Source organism: Myxocyprinus asiaticus, chromosome 30 (assembly GCF_019703515.2).
Source record: "Myxocyprinus asiaticus isolate MX2 ecotype Aquarium Trade chromosome 30, UBuf_Myxa_2, whole genome shotgun sequence".
NCBI lineage: Eukaryota > Metazoa > Chordata > Actinopteri > Cypriniformes > Catostomidae > Myxocyprinus > Myxocyprinus asiaticus.
In genome coordinates, this window is record NC_059373.1 from 44748605 (window position 1) to 44772194 (window position 23590).

At 40.2% G+C, this 23590-nt stretch overlaps 1 protein-coding gene across 2 annotated transcripts in view; it reads left to right on the forward strand.

Annotated features, from left to right (window-relative positions):
- Positions 1-9287: 9287 nt before the first annotated feature.
- LOC127421058 (F-box/LRR-repeat protein 19-like) overlaps positions 9288-23590 on the forward strand; it is a 91959-nt gene continuing 77656 nt past the window's right edge. For both annotated transcript variants that reach the window (XM_051663790.1, XM_051663791.1), the window contains exons 1-4: positions 9288-9874; positions 11502-11687; positions 17831-17974; positions 18077-18163. In XM_051663790.1, coding sequence (XP_051519750.1) covers positions 11517-11687; positions 17831-17974; positions 18077-18163 — 402 coding nt within the window. In that variant the 5' untranslated portion in view covers positions 9288-9874; positions 11502-11516. The remainder of the gene's footprint in view (positions 9875-11501; positions 11688-17830; positions 17975-18076; positions 18164-23590) is intronic.

A 23590-nucleotide genomic window follows, 5' to 3' on the forward strand; every position in this document is an offset into this window, starting at 1 on the left:
ATTTTGATAGAGATGCTTTGTAATGGCGAAATACGGGCAAGAACTGCCTGTTCAATAAAAAACCAGGGAGGGGCTTTCTCAGGTGGAAGTGACCAATGAGCCAAATGTCTGAGACTGAATGCATAGTAATAAAACAAAATCTTGCGTAGGCCTAGCCCTCCTTTGTCAATCGGCCTATGTAACTTATTAAAATGCAATCTAGGATGTTTACCATTCCAAATGAAGGACTTCGCTATGCTATCAAATTGCTTGAAATAAGAGAGGGGGACATCTACAGGGAGAGATTGTAGCAGGTAGTTAAATTTTGGAATACAATTCATTTTAATAACATTAACCTTCCCAATCATCGATAAATGTAATGAAGCCCACCTGCCCACATCGCTCGAAAATCTTTTTATTAAAGGGTCAAAATTAACACTAACTAAATCAGACAAATTTGCTGGGAATAAAATCCCCAAATACTTAATGCCCTGTTTGGGCCATTGGAAGGCGCCCGGCTGGAAAGCCGTTACTGGACAGTACGCAGCCAGAGCCAAAGCTTCGGATTTAGACCAACTGACTCTGTATCCTGAGAACTTGGAAAAGGAATTAATAATTCTGTGGAGGCAAGGCATAGATCTAGTAGGTTCAGAGATAAATAATAAAATATCATATGCGTAAAGCAGAAGCTTATGCGCCACACCTCCCGCCACCACCCCTTGAAAATCATCCTCCCCCCTTATCGCGGCTGCTAATGGTTCCAGGGCAAGACAGAACAATAAAGGGGAAAGAGGGCAGCCCTGCCGAGTTCCCCTATCCAGACTAAAATAATCTGAAATTAATCCATTTGTTTGTACCGCTGCTACAGGGTGTCTATAAAGTAACTTAATCCAACCAATAAATGTACTCCTGAACCCATACATTTCCAAAATCTTAAAGAGATTATCCCATTCTACCATATCAAACGCCTTTTTGGCGTCAAGTGAGATGGCAGCAACCGGAGATTGATTATTCGCTACTGACCACATGATATTGATGAGACGCCTGATGTTATCAGAAGAGCTATGGCCCCGAATAAACCCCACCTGATCTATATGTATAAGAGATGTCATAACTTTACTTAATCGGTTAGCCAAAATGTATTATTAATATTTTTACATCTAGTTGGATCAGGGAGATTGGACTGTAACTTTTACACTTGCTTGGATCTTTGTCCTTTTTAAGAATCAGGCTGATCTGGGCTTGTGTCATGGTTGGAGGAAGCTTTCCATTCTTTAATGATTCAGTATAAACTTCTAACAAAAGTGGAGCCAGTTCTGTAGCATAGGATTTAAAAAATTCTGCGGCAAAACCATCTGTCCCCAGAGCCTTGCCAGTAGGTTGGGACTTAATTACCTCGTCAAGCTCCTCCAAGGTTATCTCAGAATCAAGAGATTTTTTTGCTCAGTCGTCAGTTTAGGAAGATCTAATGGTTCCACAAAGTTTCTAATATCTTCATCAGTAGACGAAGACGTGGAACTATAAAGATCAAGATATAACTCTTTAAAGGAATTATTAATATCAATGGCTGAGGTAAAAATGTCACCACCAGCAGATTTCACTGAGGGAATGATAGAAAGAGACTCTCTCTGCTTAATGTTGGGCCTCATGTATTCAGATAGAAGACAAAGGCAGGCCTAACATGTCCTCAACCATGGTGTCATCAGGAGTAGAAATACCTCTGAGATCCTTCCGGGCATTGCTGCCAGCAACTTTGCTTGCCGTGTGTAGACGCAGCTCATCGCTGCTCTCAGGTGTAGCCTCGTGGCACAAGGAAGTAACATCCGACTTGAAACTGTGGCCATACAATCTCCATCTCGCTGGACGAGTTGAGATTACTCAGTGTTCCACCGAACACTCTAACGGATCTGAAGGAGACCGCCGAGCAGCCGCATCTTCATCCGTTTGCCTGCAGAAATGAAGAGAAAAAGATTTCTCTTCCCTCTTCAATTAAGTCGACGTCGCTGATTTCTCCCGCCAGCCCGCCGAGAATCAGCAGTCATACCGCCCACCGACAGAGCGAGGAAACGGCCTCCCGTCATCACCCGAGCCTCGAGGAACTGAGTCGGAGTTAAAGGACGGATGAACACACATTCTACCTGCGTTCTCATCCGATTCAAGTAAGAGGTTTACGTCTGGGCAGAGATAGAATTTTATTGTGTCTTATTCTTGTGTATCAAGGTTATAGCTTGTACAGTTTACAGACCGTCGAGTCCGCTCATTGCTACTAATAATACTCAAGGTATTACTGTATGTACTGTTATCACGAATGAGATCTGCTGTGTTGTAGTCCAACCACATTGGACTGTTGTGTATTTCCGAGACCGGCACACTGAGTTTATCCATTAAAGAACCAAAGACCGCGGGACGGTTTACAAGCCGTTCATCGCGTCTCTGAGTGATAAACTAACAGCTGCTTTCTCTCCCACGATCACGAAACCAGCTTTGGTGCCGCCACTTTATTCTCTCTCTCTCGTACTAACCACACACACACATGCGACCCCTCACATACATTCTCGCACACACTTTTGGCTAGCAGATAACTTCGTGATAAAGCTCAGCTTTGTCCCTAATTTAACGTACAAGTGGAGATACGCGGTAAACGTGCAGACGCCATTAACCGGCTTCTCTCCGCCCACATTCCCGCGAATGTGGGTGGAGAGAAGCCGGTTAATGGCGTCTGCACGTTTACCGCCATACTCTCTGGCTGGAAATCTCGAGTGACGTACTCTCCACAAGAGTCACGTCCGCCATTTTGTGCGTATCACTCCTTACACACACACACACCCCCATTCACACACACACACCTTCCTCTCATGTGTTATAGGATTATTTTGGTTACCATATCTAATCATGTCACTTTAGTTTGTAGTTGTAAGTCAGAAGTTTATTGACTGCATTGTATTGATTATTAATTGATATCACTGCATAAATAAACTTTGTTATATTTCAAAGAGAGGTGTTTTGGATTGTTTCGCATATACCTGTGTCAAATGCTGGCAGGGGATGTCAGTGCTCGGATTCAAGCCTTCATTGTTTCCTTATGAATGTCGATTTTCTTAAGAGAACAATCTAATATTGAGACTGTTATACCGTCTGGTTATTAGTCCCTGATTCCAGGGCAGTGCCCCGGCGATATTAAGCCTTATTAATATTCTATTGATTTTGATAATTGATAATTATCTTTGATGATAATTAATATTCTATTGAATTTGATGGTTATCTTTGATTGTTGATGTGAAGGATTAAAAGAGCTAACATGGATTCAAATCAATGTTCTATTGATTTTAATAATTGATAATTATCTTTGATAATTATTAATTATTGCTAATAACCAAACCCACTCCTGATCGTAGCGCACTACATTTACTGGTACCCCGTATGAGGCTTTAATGAGTTAGATTCTATTATTTAATTTAAATATTATAATAACTAAATAAATAATTATTAATTATTTCTGATAGTAACACCTACATTTATATATCTAGCCAAAAGCTTCCCTGCTTTGTCACCCGACTCAAAGTTTGACTGTCTTGCCCTGAATAACCAAAACTCCACTTTCCATGACAAAATTATACGTATCTATATTTCAATCGGGTCAATTCTCTGAGGCCATCAGCTGACATACGGGGCTTCAGCTCTGCCTCTGCACTTTTAATATTCTCTTCCAACTCCACGAGTTCTCGTGCTTTGGATTTTTTGATGAGTGCCTCCCAAGCCACGCCCACAGAGGATACTGAGGACCAGTTGGTCTCCATATAAACATTGATTTCAGTTTTTAACATTTGTTGGAAATCAGGATTTTGCAAAAGGGACACATTAAGGTGCCAACTATATGATTTATTTTTCTCTGTATATGGCAACACCTCTAAACTCACCAGGGCATGATCTGAGACTAAGATATTTCCAATTGAGCAATCAACAACAGATGAAATGAGGGATTTGGATATAATAAAAAAAATCTATTCTAGAAGAAATCATATGGACTGATGAAAAAAATGTATAGTCCCTAGCAGATGGGTTCAAAAGTCTCCAAATATCCATAAGACAGAGATTTTTACACATCCTATGAAGCGTCAATGTTGCTCTAGGGGGTTTACACACTTTTGCTTCACTGTGATCAAGGACTGAGTCCATCAAAAGATTAAAGTCTCCTCCCAATATTATATCATGAGGGGTGCCAGCGGTTTGCAGCATCCCTTCAAGATCTATAAAAAAAGTCCTGATCATCAGTGTTAGGTGCATAAATATTAGCCAAAATTAACCTTTGCCCTTGAATTTCAGCTAAAACAATAATGACTCTCCTTAATTTATCTTTAGTCTGTTTGAGACATTTTAATTGTAGATGTTTATTAATCAATATAATGACTCCCTTGCTCTTACTTGAGCCAGCACTAAAAAAAACATGTCCACCCCATATCTTCCCAAATTTTTCAGCTTCCTGCGGGGAGAGATATGTTTCTTGAAGAAACACTATATCATATTTCTTACGTTTAAGAAAAGTAATAACCTTCCTTCTTTTTATGGGGTGCCCCAACCAATTTACATTCCATGTGGAGAGAGATAGTACACTCATATTAACATTTGACATTTTGATGTAGTAGAAAAAATAAATTGTGTGTCAAAAACAAAATTATACAGACCACATTACCCATTAGTGAAACAATCAAACCCCGAACTTCCCCCCGAACAAAACAAACAGAAAAAAGAAAAACGTGTGCTTTAACCCCACGCACGAAAGCGCCAACCGGCGACAATCCCTCTAAACTCAAAAGGTCCATGAACGCCCATGAACCCCCACAACAACTTTGCCATCGGATTGCTCAATTTTGCCTCACAACTTTGTGACATCTGTTACCACAGCAAATTTGGCGTCTCTACCTCAAACCCTCTAGCGCCACCAACTGCCCAAATTTGCACTCACGTTTATGTTAATAAGAAACGAAATTCCTTTTCCTCTGATTCCTTGGCTCAAGACGATTCGATTGCACCCAATGACGTCATTTTCCATCATGAAAATATTTCCGGCAAAAACCTACTTTTTCGAGCTTGGTCTCATTAGATTCAGTGGAGTATAGCAAGTCCAACGATAAGAAAAATTCCTATGTCAGCCATTTTGGACGTCGGCCATTTAGAATTTTCTGAAAAACATACTTTTTCGAACTCGTCCTAGGCCGTTTGTCCGATTTCCACGAAAATTGGCCTGCATCATCTAGAGGCACTCAAGACAAAAAGTTATTCACACAGTTTTGATAAACCATACCATTTTCGAATGGTGCTTCAACGAATTCGACGAAGAGCACTTTTTGAAGTCATAAAATGCTGTATTTTACCAACGACTTGGCCTATCGTTACGAAACTCGGTATGTGTCTTTTACACCATGCTCTGAAGAGACTCAAAAAGTTTCGGGACAGCGCCACCTTGTGGCCAAAAATTATAATGCTATTTCTAAAAATGCTAATAGCTATTGACTCCTTTTGCCTACTGTCATGAGACTGTTCTTGATAGATTCCGTGGTTTATGCGAGAACAATGATACCAATTATGTCATGATCGAGCAAACTTCCTGTCCGCCATTTTTAAATGTTTTGAAAACCTACTTTTTCGAGCATCATATTGTGCACAATATGACGTCGTTTTCCGTTATGACATTTTTCCGCCATTTTGAATTTTCTGAAAAAGCTTTTTCTAACTCCTCCTAGGCCATTTGTCTGATTTGCATGAAAATTGCCCTGCATCATCTAGAGGTACTCACGACAAAAAGTTATTCACAGAATTTTGATAAACCATACTGTTTTCAAATGGCACTTCAATGAATTTGACGAAGAACATGCAAAATTGCACTTGAGGCTGTATCTCCGCAACGCTTTGAGGGATTGGGACGAAACTTGGTACGGGTCATCACCATTAGGCCCTGAGGTTACCTGCAGCGTTTTGGCCCACTGCCCCCTACTGGTCACGAGATATGAAAAAAGCACATTTTTGCTTATAACTCTTGAACACTTTCCTGCATGATAACCATCATGCCCAGATCCTACCTGAGCAGTTTGAGAACAGCACCATATACTGGACAAAAATTCTAAGAAGTAGCTATTTTTAGTTATTTTTAAAATAAATGGATTTTTATGATTGAAAGTTTACTTTTTCTAACTCCTCATACACTGTTGATTGGACTGTAACCAAAAACATGTCACAAAGCTTCTTTTACTGCTCATGGTGCCGATAATTGGCTTGACCCCAGTATCGCTGCTTGCAGCTATATTTATTATTATTATTCTGTATACGTTTCCTATGGCCGCCCATAGAACCGTTCGGGGGAAAGTTATGAAATTTTGCACATAGGTAGAGGACAGTCTGACGTGACTCCATAGCAAAGTTGGAGTCTTTATCTCAAACCCTTCAGTTCAAAGGTCCAATAATGTTTATGCTAATAACCTTTAGGCCATAAGTCCTAGACAAAATTATTTTTTACCCTAATTGCTGAGCTCATGCTGTATTGAAAGCATACCATGGTTTTTTTGAATTTTCAGAAAAACCTACTTTTTTGAACTCTTCCTAGGCTGTATGTCTGATTTGCACGAAAATTGGCGTGCGTCATCTGGAGACACTCTGGACAAACATTTATTTAAAAAAAAATTAATAGACCAAACTGCTTTTTAATGGTGCTTCAACAAATTCAATGAAGAACGTGCCAAATTGGATTTGAGGCATTATCTCCAGCACACTTTGACAGATTTTGACAAAACTTGGTACGTGTCATAGCCATCATGCCCTGATGTGACCTGCAGCAATTTGGTGCAGTGCCCCCTACGGGTCAGGAGATGTAAAAATGGCTATTTTTGCTTATAACTTCTTAACTGTTTGTCCTAAAATCACGTAACTGGACTTTTTAGATTCTGTGGGGCATACCATATCAAATGATACCAATTTTGCCTATGTTGGCCATTTTGGGTGTCGGCCATTTTAAATTTTGTTTTAAAATGCTGTATTTTACAAATGCATTGGTGAATTGTTGCAAAACTCGGCATGTGTCATCAGTTTCAGGACAGTGCCACCTTGATAAAGCACCACTAAATAAAATAACAAATGATCCAAAGAGCCCATACATTCACACTGATCAGTGCCTGTGCATTTAGCTTTAGTCCTCTAGCTGCCATGAGTCCAAACACAGAATATGCGCTCCTGCCGATTTGGCATTTATTCCTCCTCAAAAATGTTTGTCCACCGTAAGTCCTAGAGATAAAATTCTTATTCTGATTCTTATTCTGAATTTCTGATTCCTGAGCTCATGCCGAATCAAAAACATACCATGGTTTAAATTTCAGCCTGACTAGATTTTACGGCATTTTGAATTTTCAGAAAAAAATACTTTTTCGAACTTGTCCTAGGCCGTATGTCCGATTTGCACAAAAATTGTCATGCATCATCTGGAGACACTCAGGACAAAAAGTATTCAAATAATTTTGATAGACCAAACCATTTTTAAATGGCGCTTCAACAAATTCAACAAAGAATGCAACAAATTGAATTTGAGGCTGTATCTCCACAAAACTTTGACAGATTGTGACAAAACTTGGTTATAGCCATCATGCCCTGAGGGGACCTGCAGCATTTCGCCATAGTGCCTCCTATTGGTCAGGAGATGTAAAAAACGGCTATTTTTGCTTATAACTTCTGAATGGTTTGTCCTAAAATCACGACTCTTTAGATTCTGTGGGTCATACCATATCGAATGATACCAATTTTGCCTATGTCGGCCATTTTGGGTGTCGGCCATTTTGAATTTTTTGGTAAAATGCTTTTTTTTAACAAACGCATTGGTGTATCATTACGAAACTTGGTATGTGTCATTGGCATGATGCCCTGAAGGTGCTCAACAAGATTCAGGACAGCACTAGCTTGTGGTAAAAAAATATAACGAAATATATAAAAATGCTAATAACTTTTGATAATTTTAGCCTATTTTTATGACACTGTCTTGATAGATTCCTTGGGTCAAGCCAAGTTCAACAATACCACATTTGTCATGGTCGGCCAAACTTCCTGTTGGCCATTATTAATTTGAAAACCTACTTTTTCTAACTCCTCCCACAGCGATAATCAAATTTTCACCAAATTAGCCCTATAGCTGCTATGAGTCCAAACACAGAATATGTGCCAAAGTACTCAAATCTAGCTAGATTGTAGTGTTTTTGCATAGATCCATTGAAAAATGTTAGATTTGGGCTCCGATCGGTCATCAGAATGGAAGAAAGCTGAGAACTTAATGGTGGCCTTAGGTTCTCTGTCCAAACAAACACTAGGATGATGTCACTGTTCTGGAATGAGCAAGGCCAACCCCTGTAACCATAGAAACATCATACCAATTGCTACATGACCTGCTAATCAAATCTTGACTAACGATCCTTTGGCTGGATCTATTCACTGAAACAGCCAATGCGCATTTTGGAGAGGCCATGGAGCCTTTGATCTGGTTTGATTGACGGCTCCGGCTGTGAATCACAGAGAGATTCGTGGGTGGGCTCAGACATTTGAATTTACGTGATGACGCAAGCAAAGGATGATCAGTCAGTTTTTTTCCTCAATTTTTGCTGTTTTGGATAAAATAGTCGAGTCTACTTTCAATCGTGGACATTTACCATGGATTGTATGCTTGAATTTCCTGCCATCATCCAATCGGATCATGACCAGAAGATGTAAAAGATAAGTAATACCACTCACATGTTGCATGTTTTAAAATCCACTCTTTCAGTATTTTAATGCATTACTGTAATGACGTCATTCCTGTGCTTGGCCCCTATAATTGCTGCTTGCAGCTATATTTTATTTAATCTTTATTCTGATTCTGTTTTGCTGTCTATTACTAATCTATTACATCTCCAATCTCTATTCCGCTTCTGCTCTGACTGTTCTGCTCTTATTTTATGTGCTATATCAGATTATCTCAGTCTTTCATACATTTTTTTATCAAACGAAATTGCAACATTTGTTCAAAATATTGTAAAAGATTATTTGAGATGATCTGTGTCAGCTTTAAAAATGGCTTATATTTTCTAAATTTTGCTAGCATTTATTTCAAGCATTGGGATATAAACATTGCAAAATATTTAATCAAATAAACAGAATTTTGGGTTTGTAGCATTTTGCATTAATGAACTACATTTCCCGTGATGCCTTTCACCTAATACGAACAAAACAGGAGGAGCGCTCGTATTTTTTTATTTACCATATTTATTTATTTATTTATTTATTTATTTTTGTAGGAGCAGTATGGAGTTTGTGGTGGCGTCAGGATCACGTAGGATATGATCAATGCTGAGGGAACATTTTAACATTATACATAATATTACATCTACTGCACAGCTACACAATAGGGAAGACGAACAAAAGCCACGTTTATCCATCTCTGCTGATTTCTCTTTCATTTCAAACGATCATTGGGGGATTACAACCTAGTGAATAAACCGCCCATCTGAATCGCAGAAGAGGATGGAAATGCATTCTATGGACATAAATATAAATGGTCTGAAGATCTGATATTTTCGTGGTTGAAGAACCTCCGATGCACATTGAGACACTAGAGAGAAGGCGGAGATGACCAGAAAATTGTCACAGGCAAAAATAATCCTATCTCGATATATTGTCTTTGTTTACTGATTATAAATGTTGATGTGATCGTGGATGGCGTAGTATCGGTCAGTGGTGTTTAAAGGAGTCACACATGTGAAAGGAGACTGAAAACAGCAGGAAAGAGAAGCTGAGAAACAAGGAAGCGATCTCTCTCATTGTGTCCATCTATAATAGGAAAATATATATCTAATGCTTAATCAAGAAGTATGCGACTCCACACGAGCAGGTGAGTTAAACTATCTCCAATAGTTCTCTGTGATGTGTCGTTTTGCTTGTCATGTATTGTTTAGTTTCTGTGGATCTGAACGACATTAAGTGTGTGAGACAAAACCCTTATCATGGGTGAAATTACACCCAGATAATGGTTAATACACCCAGTCCCAATGTATCAGTTTATCTAAACACATTGTGCTGATAGCTGTTTAGTAGCGCAGGTTGGATCAGAATGGACCTGCTAACCCATGTTAGCTTTCTGGTCAGATTCTTATAGAGAATAGTGTTATGTCTGTGTGTGATTTGCTGTGTATGAGGTAAATGATGATGGATAGTTATTGGTGATCAGTTACTGTGGTGGTTTTCTCTGAGTATATCTAAACTGAGGCTAACTAACGTGCTGGTTAGCGTGTGGTTAGCTGCTCATGTTAGCTGTGTGTCTCAAACACTCCTCTTGAAACAGTGAAGTGCGCTACAGTATGTTGTAAATGTGTGTGATGACTGTCACCACAGTGTCCACAGTAAATCCATTCAGTCATATAGCCTCTCATTTCACATTTTTCATTGTTTCGTTGTGTTTCTTTGTAAATCTTCTCATAGTATGTGCCAAAGCGTTTATTGTAATGTAACCTATAAACTTAACCCATCACGATAACCATAGTTCCCATTAAATACCATACACCTACAGTTATTGTAACTACAATAAGAGAACTGTCGTTCAAAAAACACAAACGAAATGAAAAAGCAAACAGATCATGAAAGCTTCTTACCCTGTTTGAGAGTGATATTATTTTATGGGGATTTTACTGGAGTAACTATGATATTTTGGTGGAAATCGTGGTAAGCTAGTTAAAGGGTCGTTAGGTAAGCTAGTGCTGCTCATGTTTGGAGAGCTGATCATTCCATCTTTGTCTAGCATATACTGTATATTTGTAGACAACATGTACTTGAGCTAGGTAACTCTACTTATGTACTGATTGACTTAAACTCAGTGAAGATTAACAGATGTTAAATGCAAAGCATGTTTTAGTTGGGCCTTTTTTAGTTGTTACATGACAGCCATATTACATAAGAGGTTTCATATTATTATAGAATTATGAATAATTTTACAAGAATGTTAAATATTCATAAGATCTTAAAGCATATAACAAAAAATATTGGGATTTATACCATTCATACATAATATGTCTTGAAAGTCAAGGAGCTAGTGCTTACTTACTAAGCAATCTACTCTCATAACCCGAAAGTCACCAGTTTTGAGCCCAGGCAGGTTAAACGGATAAATTGAGCATAGGGTAACACACACTTTTACAGCTGCATCCCTAAGCAAGACACTTAACTCAGCTATTAATTAATCAGTTAAACCATCCTCAAAATGACAACCATTAATGACAAGGATTGACTTGATCTGCTATGCTACAGTGTTTTTGAGAACATAGATTTTTTTTATTACTTTAAGTTGACGATATCATAAATGTCCAGTTATTTCCTCTTTTCCTCTTCTTGTTGGATTGTGTATAATTAGTGGAATTGTTCATCACAGTCTTCTGCCATGTGAAGAGTTCAAAACTCTAAACTGTTGATGTCCAAAAAAATGTTTCCATTCATGCCAAATGTCTGATGTGTTTGCCTGTTTTCAGTTGAATGCAGAGGGGATGTCAGGCAGTAAGGCGCTGGGAGGGGCACGGCGGCGACGGACACGTTGCCGGCGCTGTCAAGCCTGTATGCGTACCGAGTGCGGCGAGTGCCACTTCTGCAAAGACATGAAGAAGTTTGGTGGACCAGGGCGGATGAAACAGTCCTGCCTGCTCAGGCAATGCACTGCCGTGAGTAAACCTCAGTTGAAAACCTGTACACAGTGCAGATCTGTTCTTCACTAACATGAAGATGCCGTGTTAATATTGGAATTATTGTAGTTAATTATGATTTTTTTTTTAATCACAAATACTGTTACAATTAGTATAAATAAGTATAGTATAAACATCATTTTCATAAATCTGATGGTTTACCTCATATTTGCTGCAGGCGCTAAACTGTTAGTGTGAGTCACATTACAGAAAACAAGTGCTGCGTTAACAAGTTTCACAAAAGTGGGAACGGATGTAGTTCAATGCAATATTTGCAAAATAATATCAAGATAATGTCAATAATGCTTAGAATGTCAACGATGTGAGCTCAGAGTCAGAATCTTCATCTGGTGTTGCAGAATGAAAACGGCCAAGCGTGAAAGGCCATCAATTGCTGTTTTTTATTTTTTTATTTTATTTATTTGGTTTTTTGGCAAGGAATACTACTCAAACATGCTTATCAGACCTACAGAACTGGAGATGTATGACAAAGATCACTGCATGGATCCGGCCCAGAACCCTCTCCAATAGAGATCGACCAATATTGATTTTTTAAAACCAATACGATAACAATTATTTGCATGTTTATATATCCGATAACCTATATGCAGAACCGATTTTTTTTTTATTTTTTTTATTTTTTTTTATTAATTTAATTGATTATTTTTATTTCATCTTTATTTTACAGAGAAAATATTAAACAGAGAAAAATGTGCAAAAATTGTATATTACAATAATAATCACATACCATTTGTCAGTTCGAACCAGTCTGGCCATTCTCTGTTGACCTCTCTCATCAACAAGGCATTTCTGTCCGCAGAACTGCCACTCACTGAATGTTTTTTGTTTTTGGCACCATTCAGAGTAAATTCTATAGACCGTTGTGCGTGAAAATCTCAGGAGATCAGCAGTTACAGAAATATTCAAACGAGCCCATCTGGCACCAACAATCATGCTACGGATCAAACTTTCGACCATTCTGTTGGTTGATGTGAACATTAACTGAAGCTCCTGACCCGTATCTGAAGATTTTATATTTTATTTTTTGCTGCCACATGATTAGCTGATTAGATAATCACATGGATGATTGTTGGTGCCAGATATAGGTCTATTCATTTATTATTGTGGTATTTTGAAACACTGACATTCGTCCTATCGTCTAAAAGTAAGATAGACTACCTTTTGTAATTGCATTTTTGGTAGGATTGTTCTAGTAAAGTTGATATTTTATATATTTGTCATTTTATTTCTATACTTAGATTTTTTTAAGTGCATGTTTAAATACTCTGTCGTTGAAATTATAAGGTCAAACACAAGAGTTTAGCCCTTGTAATTAATTTATGAAATAGAGGTAGGCAAAATTTGTGGCTCATTAAATTACATTATTTCACGCTTATGTTTTTTTAATATTCCATTTCTGTTGTTAGGTCTATATTATTATTAGTGCTCTCTTATTTCTAGCTTTGTGCTCAGTTTATGCGCCCGAACGTTATAATGGATATTCATGTATATGCAAGGGCGTAGATTTGGCTTGAACACTGGGGGTTTCAGCGTAAAGTAGAGGTCTGCATTCCCGCAGGACCTAATTCGATTTCTTGTGGCGCAGGATTACATTTCCGAGTTGAAGGCAGAAGCAGACAGTACTTACATGAGATGTGGACGGGAGCAGTGGTCAGAGAATAGCCTGAAACATCAGATGTGGATCTCTTTTTTTTTATTCTATTAATTAATGAATCCCCCAAAAAAACCGATAATAGTTGTTTTTTTAACTTTAAAATAAATGTGCACACAGCTTGTGTATTAAATTATCCAATATTTAGATTAGGCAGCCAGGTAGTCAATGGGGCTTTAATAGAATGGCAGAGCAAAGCACACACTGTGTCATCAAAGCATGTGAATCTCCTCCCCCACTCCGGAATCTACGCCCCTGTGTATATGTATAAATGCTATCCCGTCGATTTTATGAGCAGCTATGCGTAATGTTACCAACACGCTGTTTTGGGCATTCTGTGTGTTATTATTAGTTCTATTGTTTTTACACGGTTATGAATTTTACTCGTTATGTAATTTTAAGGAAGTTTGTAGACAGGGAACAGGAGGACACAGGAAATGTGGGGTTGAAACTCAAGGTAAGACTTTAATTCAATAAACACAAATTGGCTCTTCAGGGTAACATTTAGGCACAGCACTTTTCAGTCTGTCAGTCTCGTAACTCTCTCTCTCTCTGCCCGGTCTCTGGCATGGTCACTTTTTATCGCTCTCCCCTCTGCTTACTGCAACTAGAAACAGTTGCGTGCACCCTTACCACTTTCTCTCTCTCTGGACAGACGCTCGACCACGCCCCCGCTGCCACATATCCCCACCGCCCGACTCAGGCCGGGGAGACATCCGGCCTGTCTACCACTCCCCCCCCAGTTCTGGAAAGGAGTTGGCAACAGCTATCTGCGCTCCCGGTCTGTGGACCACATTGAACTTAAACGGCTGAAGAGCAAGATACCAATGGGTGATCCGCGCGTTGGTATCTTTTATGCGGGGAGCCATTAGAGTGGGGTGTGATCTGAGCAGAGAGTGAAGGCCCACCCCAGCAGGTAGTACCGGAGAGTGAGGACCACCCACTTGATACGAGACACTCCTTTTCAAACGGTGCTGTACTTAGTCTTCCTCAGTGAGAACTTGCGACTAATGTACAGTACCGGTCGCTCCTCCCCCTCCACCACCTGCAAGAGCACCGCCCCCAGCCCTCTGTCTGAAGCGTTGGTCTGTAACAAAAGGGGAAGAGAAATCAGGTGAATGTAAAAGCGGCCCCCCACAAAGTGCGGCTTTAACCTGCGTAAATGCCTGTTGACACTGCTCCGTCCACTGGACTGGATCTGGAGCTCCCTTTTTAGTGAGATCAGTCAGCGGGGTTGGTGACGTACCAATAATTAGGCACAAATCTCCTATAATAGCCAGGCAGCCCCAGGAACTGTCTCACCCCCTTTTTGGTCTTGGGTCTCAGGCAGGTTGCAATCGCCACAGTTTTGTCAATTTGGGGACGTACCTACCTGTGGCCCAAGTGGAACCCCAGATACCGTACCTCCACCCGTCCAATCGTGCACTTCTTGGGGTTTGCTGTGAGTCCCGCTCGTCGCACCGCCCTCAGAACCGCCCTCAGATGTTGCATGTGCCACTGCTAATCATTACTGTAAATGATGATGTCATCTAAATAGGCAGCGGCATAAGCCGAATGCGGTATGAGGATTCGTTCCATGAGGCGCCGAAACGTAGCTGGGGCCCCAAACAAACCGAACGGAAGCGTCACACACTGGTGTAATCCAAACGGTGTGGAGAAGGCAGTTTTTTCACAGGTGTCAAGGGGATCTGCCAATAACCCTTTGTCAAATCCAGTGTCGGATTAAATCGAGCGGTGCCCAACTGATCGAGAAACTCATCAACACGAGGCATTGGGTAGGCGTCAAATTTAGACACCGCGTTGACTTTTCTATAATCCACACAGAACCGTACAGACCCGTCACTCTTAGGAACCAGAACAACTGGGCTGGACCAATCGCTGTGGGATTCCTCAACCCCCATATCGAGCATTGCATCCAATTCTTCCCGAACTATTTTTTTTGTGCTCGGGCAGTCGGTAGGGACGGCTAAGTACCACTACCCCCGGCTCGGTCTCGATGTGGTGCTGGATGAGGTTTGTGCGACCCGGCTGAGGAGAAAACACGTCTGCAAATTTCTGTTGCAACTTGGCAACCTCTGCGACTTGATACAGTGAGAGGTGGTCTCCACAAGTGACCGGGGTGATATGATTGAGTTTTGTATTCATCTCTGTCCCGAGCTCCGCCCTCTCTGGAACCACCGTAGCCAACGTCACAGGGACCGCCTCCCTTCATAATTTCAGGAGGCTGAGGTGGTATATTTGACGTATTCCCCCTCTATCGGTCCACTTTATCTCATAATCGAGATCCCCCACTCGTCGTGTGACCTCAAATGGTCCTTGCCACTTGGCGAGTAATTTGGAGCTCGATGTGGGAAGTAATACAAGCACTTTGTCTCCCAGTGCAAATTCCCGCAGCCGAGTTTCCCTGTTATACAGTCGGCTTTGACGTTCCTGAGCTTGGAGCAAATTCTCCTGTGTTAGTTGCCCCAAAGTGTGGAGTTTTGATCTAAGATCAAGAATGTATTGAATTTCATTCTTACTGTTTGATGGCCCTTCCTCCCAAGCTTCGTGTAGGACATCAAGCACGCCGCGCATACAGCAGCTCAAATGGGGAAAACCCTGTGGAGGCTTACGGGACCTCTCGTACTGCGAATAAGAGGGGATCAAACCATTTATCCCAATTTCTAGCATCCTCGTGCACAAACTTACGAATCGTATTTTTTAGGGTTTTATTTAATCGCTCCACCAAGCCATCTGTTTGTGGATGGTAAACACTGGTGCGAATCGACTTAATACCCAAGAATTCATAAAGCTCATGGAGTGTCCGTGATATAAATGTAGTGCCTTGATCAGTGAGGATTTCTTTCGGAATCCCCACCTGGGAGGTTATTTTGAAGATTGCCGCCGCAACACTGCATGCTGAAATGTTGCGCAGAGGCACTGCTTCTGGATATCGCGTTGCATAATCCACCAGGACTAATACAAAGCGATGTCCGTGTGCTGACCGCTCTAATGGCCTGACGAGGTCCATGCCAATTCTTTCAAAGAGGACCTTGATCAGCGGAAGGGGGCGCAATGGCACTCTTGGAGTGGCCGGTGGATTCACCAGTTGACATTCACGACATGCCGCACACCACCTGTGAACATCCCCGTGAATAGTCGGTTCAGTGTTTTTCTCTCCCCTAAGTGACCCGCCATCGGATTATAGTGAGCCGCCTGAAATAACATTTCTCGGCGGCTCCACGGTATTAACAACTGGGTTGTATCCTCTTTTGTTTGAGCGTCCTGCGTCACTCGATACAATCACTCTTTGATTATCGCAAAATAGGGGTATGAAAGTGCAATGTTTGGTTGGAGTCGTTGACCATCAGTAACCTTCACTTGGTCGAGGGCATGCCTAAGGGTTTCATTATTCAACTGCTCTAGAGGGAAATCCCTTTCGGAAAATCCTCCAAGGAAGGGAGGGGCCGAAGCCTCCCCCTCTTTCACGTCACCCTGATGTGGAGCTGACGAAGATGGCCCCGGCTCCGCCTCCCCTGCCAAAGCATTGCACATTTCACATCTAACAGCCTTCTTGCAGGACCCATCCGCACAGATTCCCTTCAACACATTTTAAAGTCTGACCAATTAGTTTGTTCCCCCAAAGTTTCGGGAAGTTCTTTTCCTTTCGGTAGACAATGGATCAGCTGCTTCAGCACCACGCGGTCGATGATTCCCTCGGCGTCGCGGTCCTCAGTCAGCAGCCACTTTTGGCAGGCATCCCGGAGCCATTGGGTGAAGGCAAAGGGTCGGACGTCCCCTTCCATTTCCATCGACAGAAAAAGCTGTCCCAGCCCAGCTTTTGAATAGCCTATCTGTTATCCTATTGAAGTGATGTGCATACTTGGCGTCTATAGCCTATTATTGATAAACGCGACTTATTTGTGTCTTTGGAAATTACTTCAGCCTAATTATACAGGGCTTTATTGATTAACCATCGACATAACCCACCGACTAGTAAATTTTGAAAGTATGTCATTTTGCACATCCCTATACACTAATACATAAATAATTAATAACAGCATTCAGTTATAGACTTGCTGCTTTGTTCGCAAGAAGCATGTTTTCAAATATGACACAGATGTCTTTGATAGACACGATTCCAAATCATAATTTTCAAAGCTTCCCTTCTGAGTCTAAAGAAAGTCAAGTCAGGTATGGTTGTATGTTGGTTTATAGCAATAATACCATATCATACCATATAATAACATAAGTAACAAGCAGCAGCAAGATGTTTAATGTGGTTAAATTGTGCATTTTGTTTTTATCTACATGAAACATTCTTGTTTAATATGAATATACTTATTTTGACTTGTTTACACTTATTTTCACTCACCCATTTGTTATTTGCCAATAAAATCACACCTTTTTGAAAAGTGTGCATGTACGTAGAAAGAAAAATTATAACTAATGTAATGTCACCTTCCTGCAGCCGGTGTTGCCACATACAGCCGTGTGTTTTGCATGTGGTGAAGCAGGAAAGGAAGACACAGTGGAGTCAGAGGAGGAGAAATTCAGCCTTTCCCTCATGGAGTGCACCATCTGTAATGAGATCATCCACCCCAGCTGCCTGAAGGTCTGAGCCACACATTCTGTGTCCAGTTTGTCACTTAAAAGGATACTAGATGAGGTGCTACTGTATGCCATGTTATAACACAATAATAATATCTACCCACAGATGGGTAAATCTGAAGGCATTATCAATGATGAGATCCCAAACTGTTGGGAATGTCCAAAGTGCCACAAGGAAGGGAAAACCAGTAAGGTAAGACTTTGAGTGCACAACTAGATTTAGTAAAGTACTTTTGCTTACGTCTTTGTGTATACCAGGGGTTGGCAACCTATGACACATGTGCCATCATTGGCACACAGAGTGGTAATCACTGGCACACAAGAAACAGCGAGAGAGGAGTAGGTATTTTATGTATATGAAGTGTACATCTGCTTGCCAATCTAGCTCTTGATGTAATCCTTACTCAGTGACGCAGTGTGTTTTCTGTAGTTATAATAGGAAGCTAAACACTATTCAAGTGTGACGAGACCTGTGACGGTCAGTAGCTTTGCTACAAATGGCGTAACTATTAGCTTAAATACATTTCTCAGTAGTAGGGTTGCAACGGAATGAGATATTCACAGTATGATAACAGTCTCAGAAAATATCACGGTTTCACGGTATCACGGTATACAGTATTACACAATTATTATTATCAGTTACAGTGACCATTAAAGGAGTGAAAACAGAAGGTATTTTTTTTTTTTGGGTTGAACAGACACTTTATTATAATTGAAACTTGAAACCATTTTTTTTTTTATTGAAGTATGTGTAAAAAAAAAAAAGTATCCCTTTTGGAAATAAATAGAATAAGAAAGCTAACAGAATTATAATAATAAACCAGATTATAGACATGATAAAAAAATTGCATGTAACTATGTTATATAACTAAAGCATGTTAGTTAACATGTTAGCATAGCATGTTAAATTAACTACTAAATGAAAAATAATATCAGCTGTGTGAGCTTTTAAAGTTATGCCCTGTGATTATTAATAATTAACATACTGTAGGTGCGCAACAGCGCAACCAGACTGCTCCTGTCTATACCTTTAGTGGTTCTCTACTGGTTTCGCTTCAGGACCCAGATTTTATATTGGAAATCAAGTGGCGACCCACCATAGTAAAAACGTAACCTGTATTTAATGTATCCTGGGTCGCATTTCCTTTTATGTTGCATAGTTTTGTTCATGGTTTTCAAGTACAAGGACATGCATCAAGTGACATTATTTTTGTTGTTGACATCAACAACAAAATCTGCAGGAAGTTTTCTCTCCCCCCTTTTGAAAATTGAAGAGCATATTTACTTAAAGGCTATGAGTCCATTATTATCCCGTTTGTGTTCTAATTTCAGACATAATTCAAACAGAACATACATATTACACAGGAGGAAAGGCTCCTCATTACCATGGTTAAGGTCAGTGTAGCTACTCTTAAATAACAGTAATAATAATAATAACAAATTATAGTATTTATGAAAAAATAAATACTAGCTGAAACACATCTTGAAACTTTAACTATAACTGCCACTGTTGATATAAAATGAGGTCTAATAGATTCTACCTTTAGATTATTTCATATGAAACTATAACATTGTCAAATAATAAGTTACTTTTACTCATGTAAAATCGTGAATCAATTTTGTAAAGGTGATGATGTATAATGAAAAAAAAAATTTAGCGCATAACACAGTGTTGCTCTTTTCCTCCTCAGTGCTGTTTGTCATGTCCGGGCTGCCTACTGTTTGAGAGGTTCGACTTGACTTCCTCCGTAAAGCTTTAAATTAGAAAAGTCTCACTAGAATTGAAATCGGTCACATCAGTTTTGAGGTCTGCGCTCCACAATATCGAGGAAAGCCTGGTTGTTGCACACGCGTGTCAGAGAGCAGAGCAGATCATTAGCGTGAGTTGGTTCCATTACACTCTTGTGAAAGTGCAGTTGAGAAGCCTTTAGCTGATTGCGAGATTATCATAAAATCTGCCTCGGCGGTCCTAAATAGGCTATCACTTGAGCGGCCGCCGAAATATCTTCAATGGGAGTACCATGGCATTGTTCTTTCCCTGCTGTCTGCGACCCAGTCCGAATAGACCTGCGACCCACCAGTTGAGAAATACTGCTTTAACTCGCACACTCACTTATGTCAGACCCCCTCGCTTCTCTCTGACATTTTCTCCGCTGCATGTGTGTGTGTGTGTGTGGGGCAAGTTGACGAGTCTAATAGGCAGTCGAGGAGGAAAGGAGATGCGCATGTGCAGGTGAGATTCTCCATCCGGTTGCATTTTTTTCCTCAATACCGTAGATAAGCAAATGTACATGGTATGATAACTGTCAATTTTCATACCATGGTATACCGTGAAACCGGTATACCGCTGCAACCCTACTCAGTAGCAAGGTGGTAGCTTTGCTAATTTTTAAATCAAGTATTTGACAAAAGCCACACCGCTACATCATGCCATGGACCCGGTGTTTACTTTTGCCAGTTTTGAATCAGAATTGAAGATGTCCAATAAATTGGTCACACGTGATAGCAAAGCGGTCTGAATCTGTTCGTGAATCTGTTGGGATAGCACCCAAAAATTAAAATTCTCTAATCATTTACTCATCCTAATGCCATCCCAGATGTGTATGACTTTCTTTCTTCTGCAGAACACACATGAAGATTTTTGGAAGAATATTTCATCTCTTTAGGTCCATACAATGCAAGTGAATGGGTGCCAAAATCTGGAAGATCCAAAAAGCACATAAAGACAGAATAAAACTCATACGACTCCAGTGGTCTAATTAATGTCTTCTGAAATGAAACGCTAGGTGTGTGTAAGAAAAAGATCAATATTTAAAACTTGAACTATAAATCTTTGCTTCCGCCCAGCTGTGGTATGCACGTACATGAGGGTCGAATACATGTTGCCTTTCGCGTGACGTAAGCACATTGGCAAATTCACGCGAGAACTGACGCGTGAAATATGAAAAATATGGAAACGTTGTGTTGTTTACAAGAGATGAGGAATGTTATACAGAAGCTGAATTGGTTTTGATATAGATTTGTATCTGTTGCTTTTTCAAGATGGTGCTTGCATGTGCTTATCCTGGATGCCTCAAACTACTGAAAAACATCTGCTAGATTACATCCGTGGGCATCATCGCAAGAGGAAAGACTAACTTTTCACAGACTTCCTATTAATGATCCTGAGCGCCTGAAGCCTATGGTTGCTCACTGTTCACTGGGATATCAAAACACACATTGAGTCACTCAAAATATTGAGGCTGTGCAGTGAAAATTTTTCCGATTTCAGACCAGCCGAGGGACACGATGATATTGACATGCCAACGCGCTTACGTCAAGTGAGAGGCAGCTTGAACTCAACCCACTCGTGAACGTGCATACCACAGCTGGCTGGAAGTGAAGATTTATAATTTAAAAAAAAAGTTTTAAATACTGATCTTTTTCTTACACCTAGCATTTCGCTTCAGAAGACATTAATTAGACCACTGGAATCGTATGGATTACAAATTAATTATATTATAAAAATTATAATTTTTTAAAATTTTATTTAGTACTTCAGAATCTACATTCAGATATTTACATAAAGTATAGTATGCATATAGTAGTGTCTTCTTGAGCATCAATGAATGTTTGCACCTTGTGTAATAGTTGTGTACAAGTCCCTCAATTGTCCTAAGTGTCAAAAGCTTGGGACAATTAATTACAATTAATTTTAATTGTTTTAAAATATTGCCCTAGTCTGTCTTTACTGTTACCAGATGGCCCCAGACACAGAGTTTATTGCTACTCCAATCCCAATCAATAATTACAAAAAGAAAAAAGTGGTACACAATGCGGGACTATTAATTATAAAGAAGCCCGAAATACACATGGGACTCTTATTTTGAAATGTCTGCACTCCCAGTTGTGAGCTCACCGATGGCTGATTCGCTGAAAAAGTGAATCTGATTCAAACTGCTAACCTGAGCTCCTTAGTTCAAACCCTTTTCAGTTGATTCATAAAAAAGATCAGATTCAAAAGAGTCATTTGTTCACAACTCTCTCACGCTGGGTTTGTTGTTGCGTGCGGTGCAGTGAACTCGTCAGAAACAGAACGGGTGAAAAATGGCATGAGGCACACTGGTTTTGCGCGTTCTAAAAATATATTCAATAACTCACAAGATGATATTTGATGAAACCGCATATGAACGCACACTACCCGACTGGCGACTAGATTATAAATTATTGTCGCAATCAATTATTTTTGGTCACATTTGCGACACATATCGCAGTCTGGAGCCCTGAAATGGGAAGTGGCTATAAAAAAATAGCTGAAGCATTGAAAATACCCACTTCCATCAGGGCAATAATTAAGAAGTTCCAATCAACTGGAGATGTTCCGAATCGGCCTGGAAGAGGAAATGTGTTTATATTGCCATATATAAGATGTATATAATACTACAATACTACATATATAAAACTACAATCAAACGTCGCCTACATCACTACAAGTTGTTTGGGAGGATTTCAAGAAAGAAAAGCCTCTGTTCTCATCCAACAACAATCTCAAGCATCTTCAGTTTGCCAGACACTACTGGAACTTCAAATGGGACCGGGTTCTATGGTCAGATAATATAAAAATAGAGTTTTTGGCAGCAAACACATGAGATGGGTTTGGCGCACACAGAGAAGTAGCCGTATGGAAAAGTACCTTATGCCCACGGTTATATATGGTGGTGGATCTTTAATGTTGTGGGGCTGTTTTTCTGCCAGAGGTCCTGGACATCTTGTTTGGATACATGGCATCATGGACTCTATCAAATACTAACAGATAAAAAAATCAAAACCTGGCTGCCTCAGCCAGAAAGCTTAAAATGGTCTGTGGTTGGATATTCCAGCAGGACAATGATCCAAAACACACATCAAAATCAACACAAAAATGGTTCACTGACCACAAAATCAAGGTTCTGCCTTGGCCATCCCAGTCCCCTGACCTGAACCCCATAGAAAACCTGTGGGGTGAACTGAAGAGGAGAGTCCACCAGCATGAAGCTCAGAATTTGAAGGATCTGGAGAGATTCTGTGTGGAGGAATGGTATCAGATCCCTTGCTATGTATTCTCCAACCTCATTATGCATTATAGGAGAAGACTCATATCTTGGCTAAGAGAGGTTGCACAACATATTGAATAAAAAGGTGCCAATAATTGTGCCACACATATTTGACAAATATATTTGTTTTTTGATAAAACTTGTGTTGTGTTTGCAATTGTTTGATATCCATAAGAGGATACATTTTTGTGAATATTTTGAATGAAAGATCAAAAGGATAAACAATAGACATATTTTTCACAGCCTTCTTTGCTCATATTTACCAAGGGTGCCAATATTTTTGCCACAGCTGTATATACTGTATATATGTGTAAGGGGTTCGGTGGAAAGGAGGAGGCGTGAACCGGCTTGACAACTTAAATAATAGTTTAATAATAAACCAAACCAAACACACAACCAAAAAACACACAGTACAGCTGCCTGCAATTCTCTCTCTCTCGAACCATTGTCCCCGGCCGCCTTTATCCCTCGCGCACCCCATCAGGCTGATTGGGGACCGGGCGTGCATCATTCCAGCCCGGCCCCGCCCTCCTCGGCTCTACACTCCT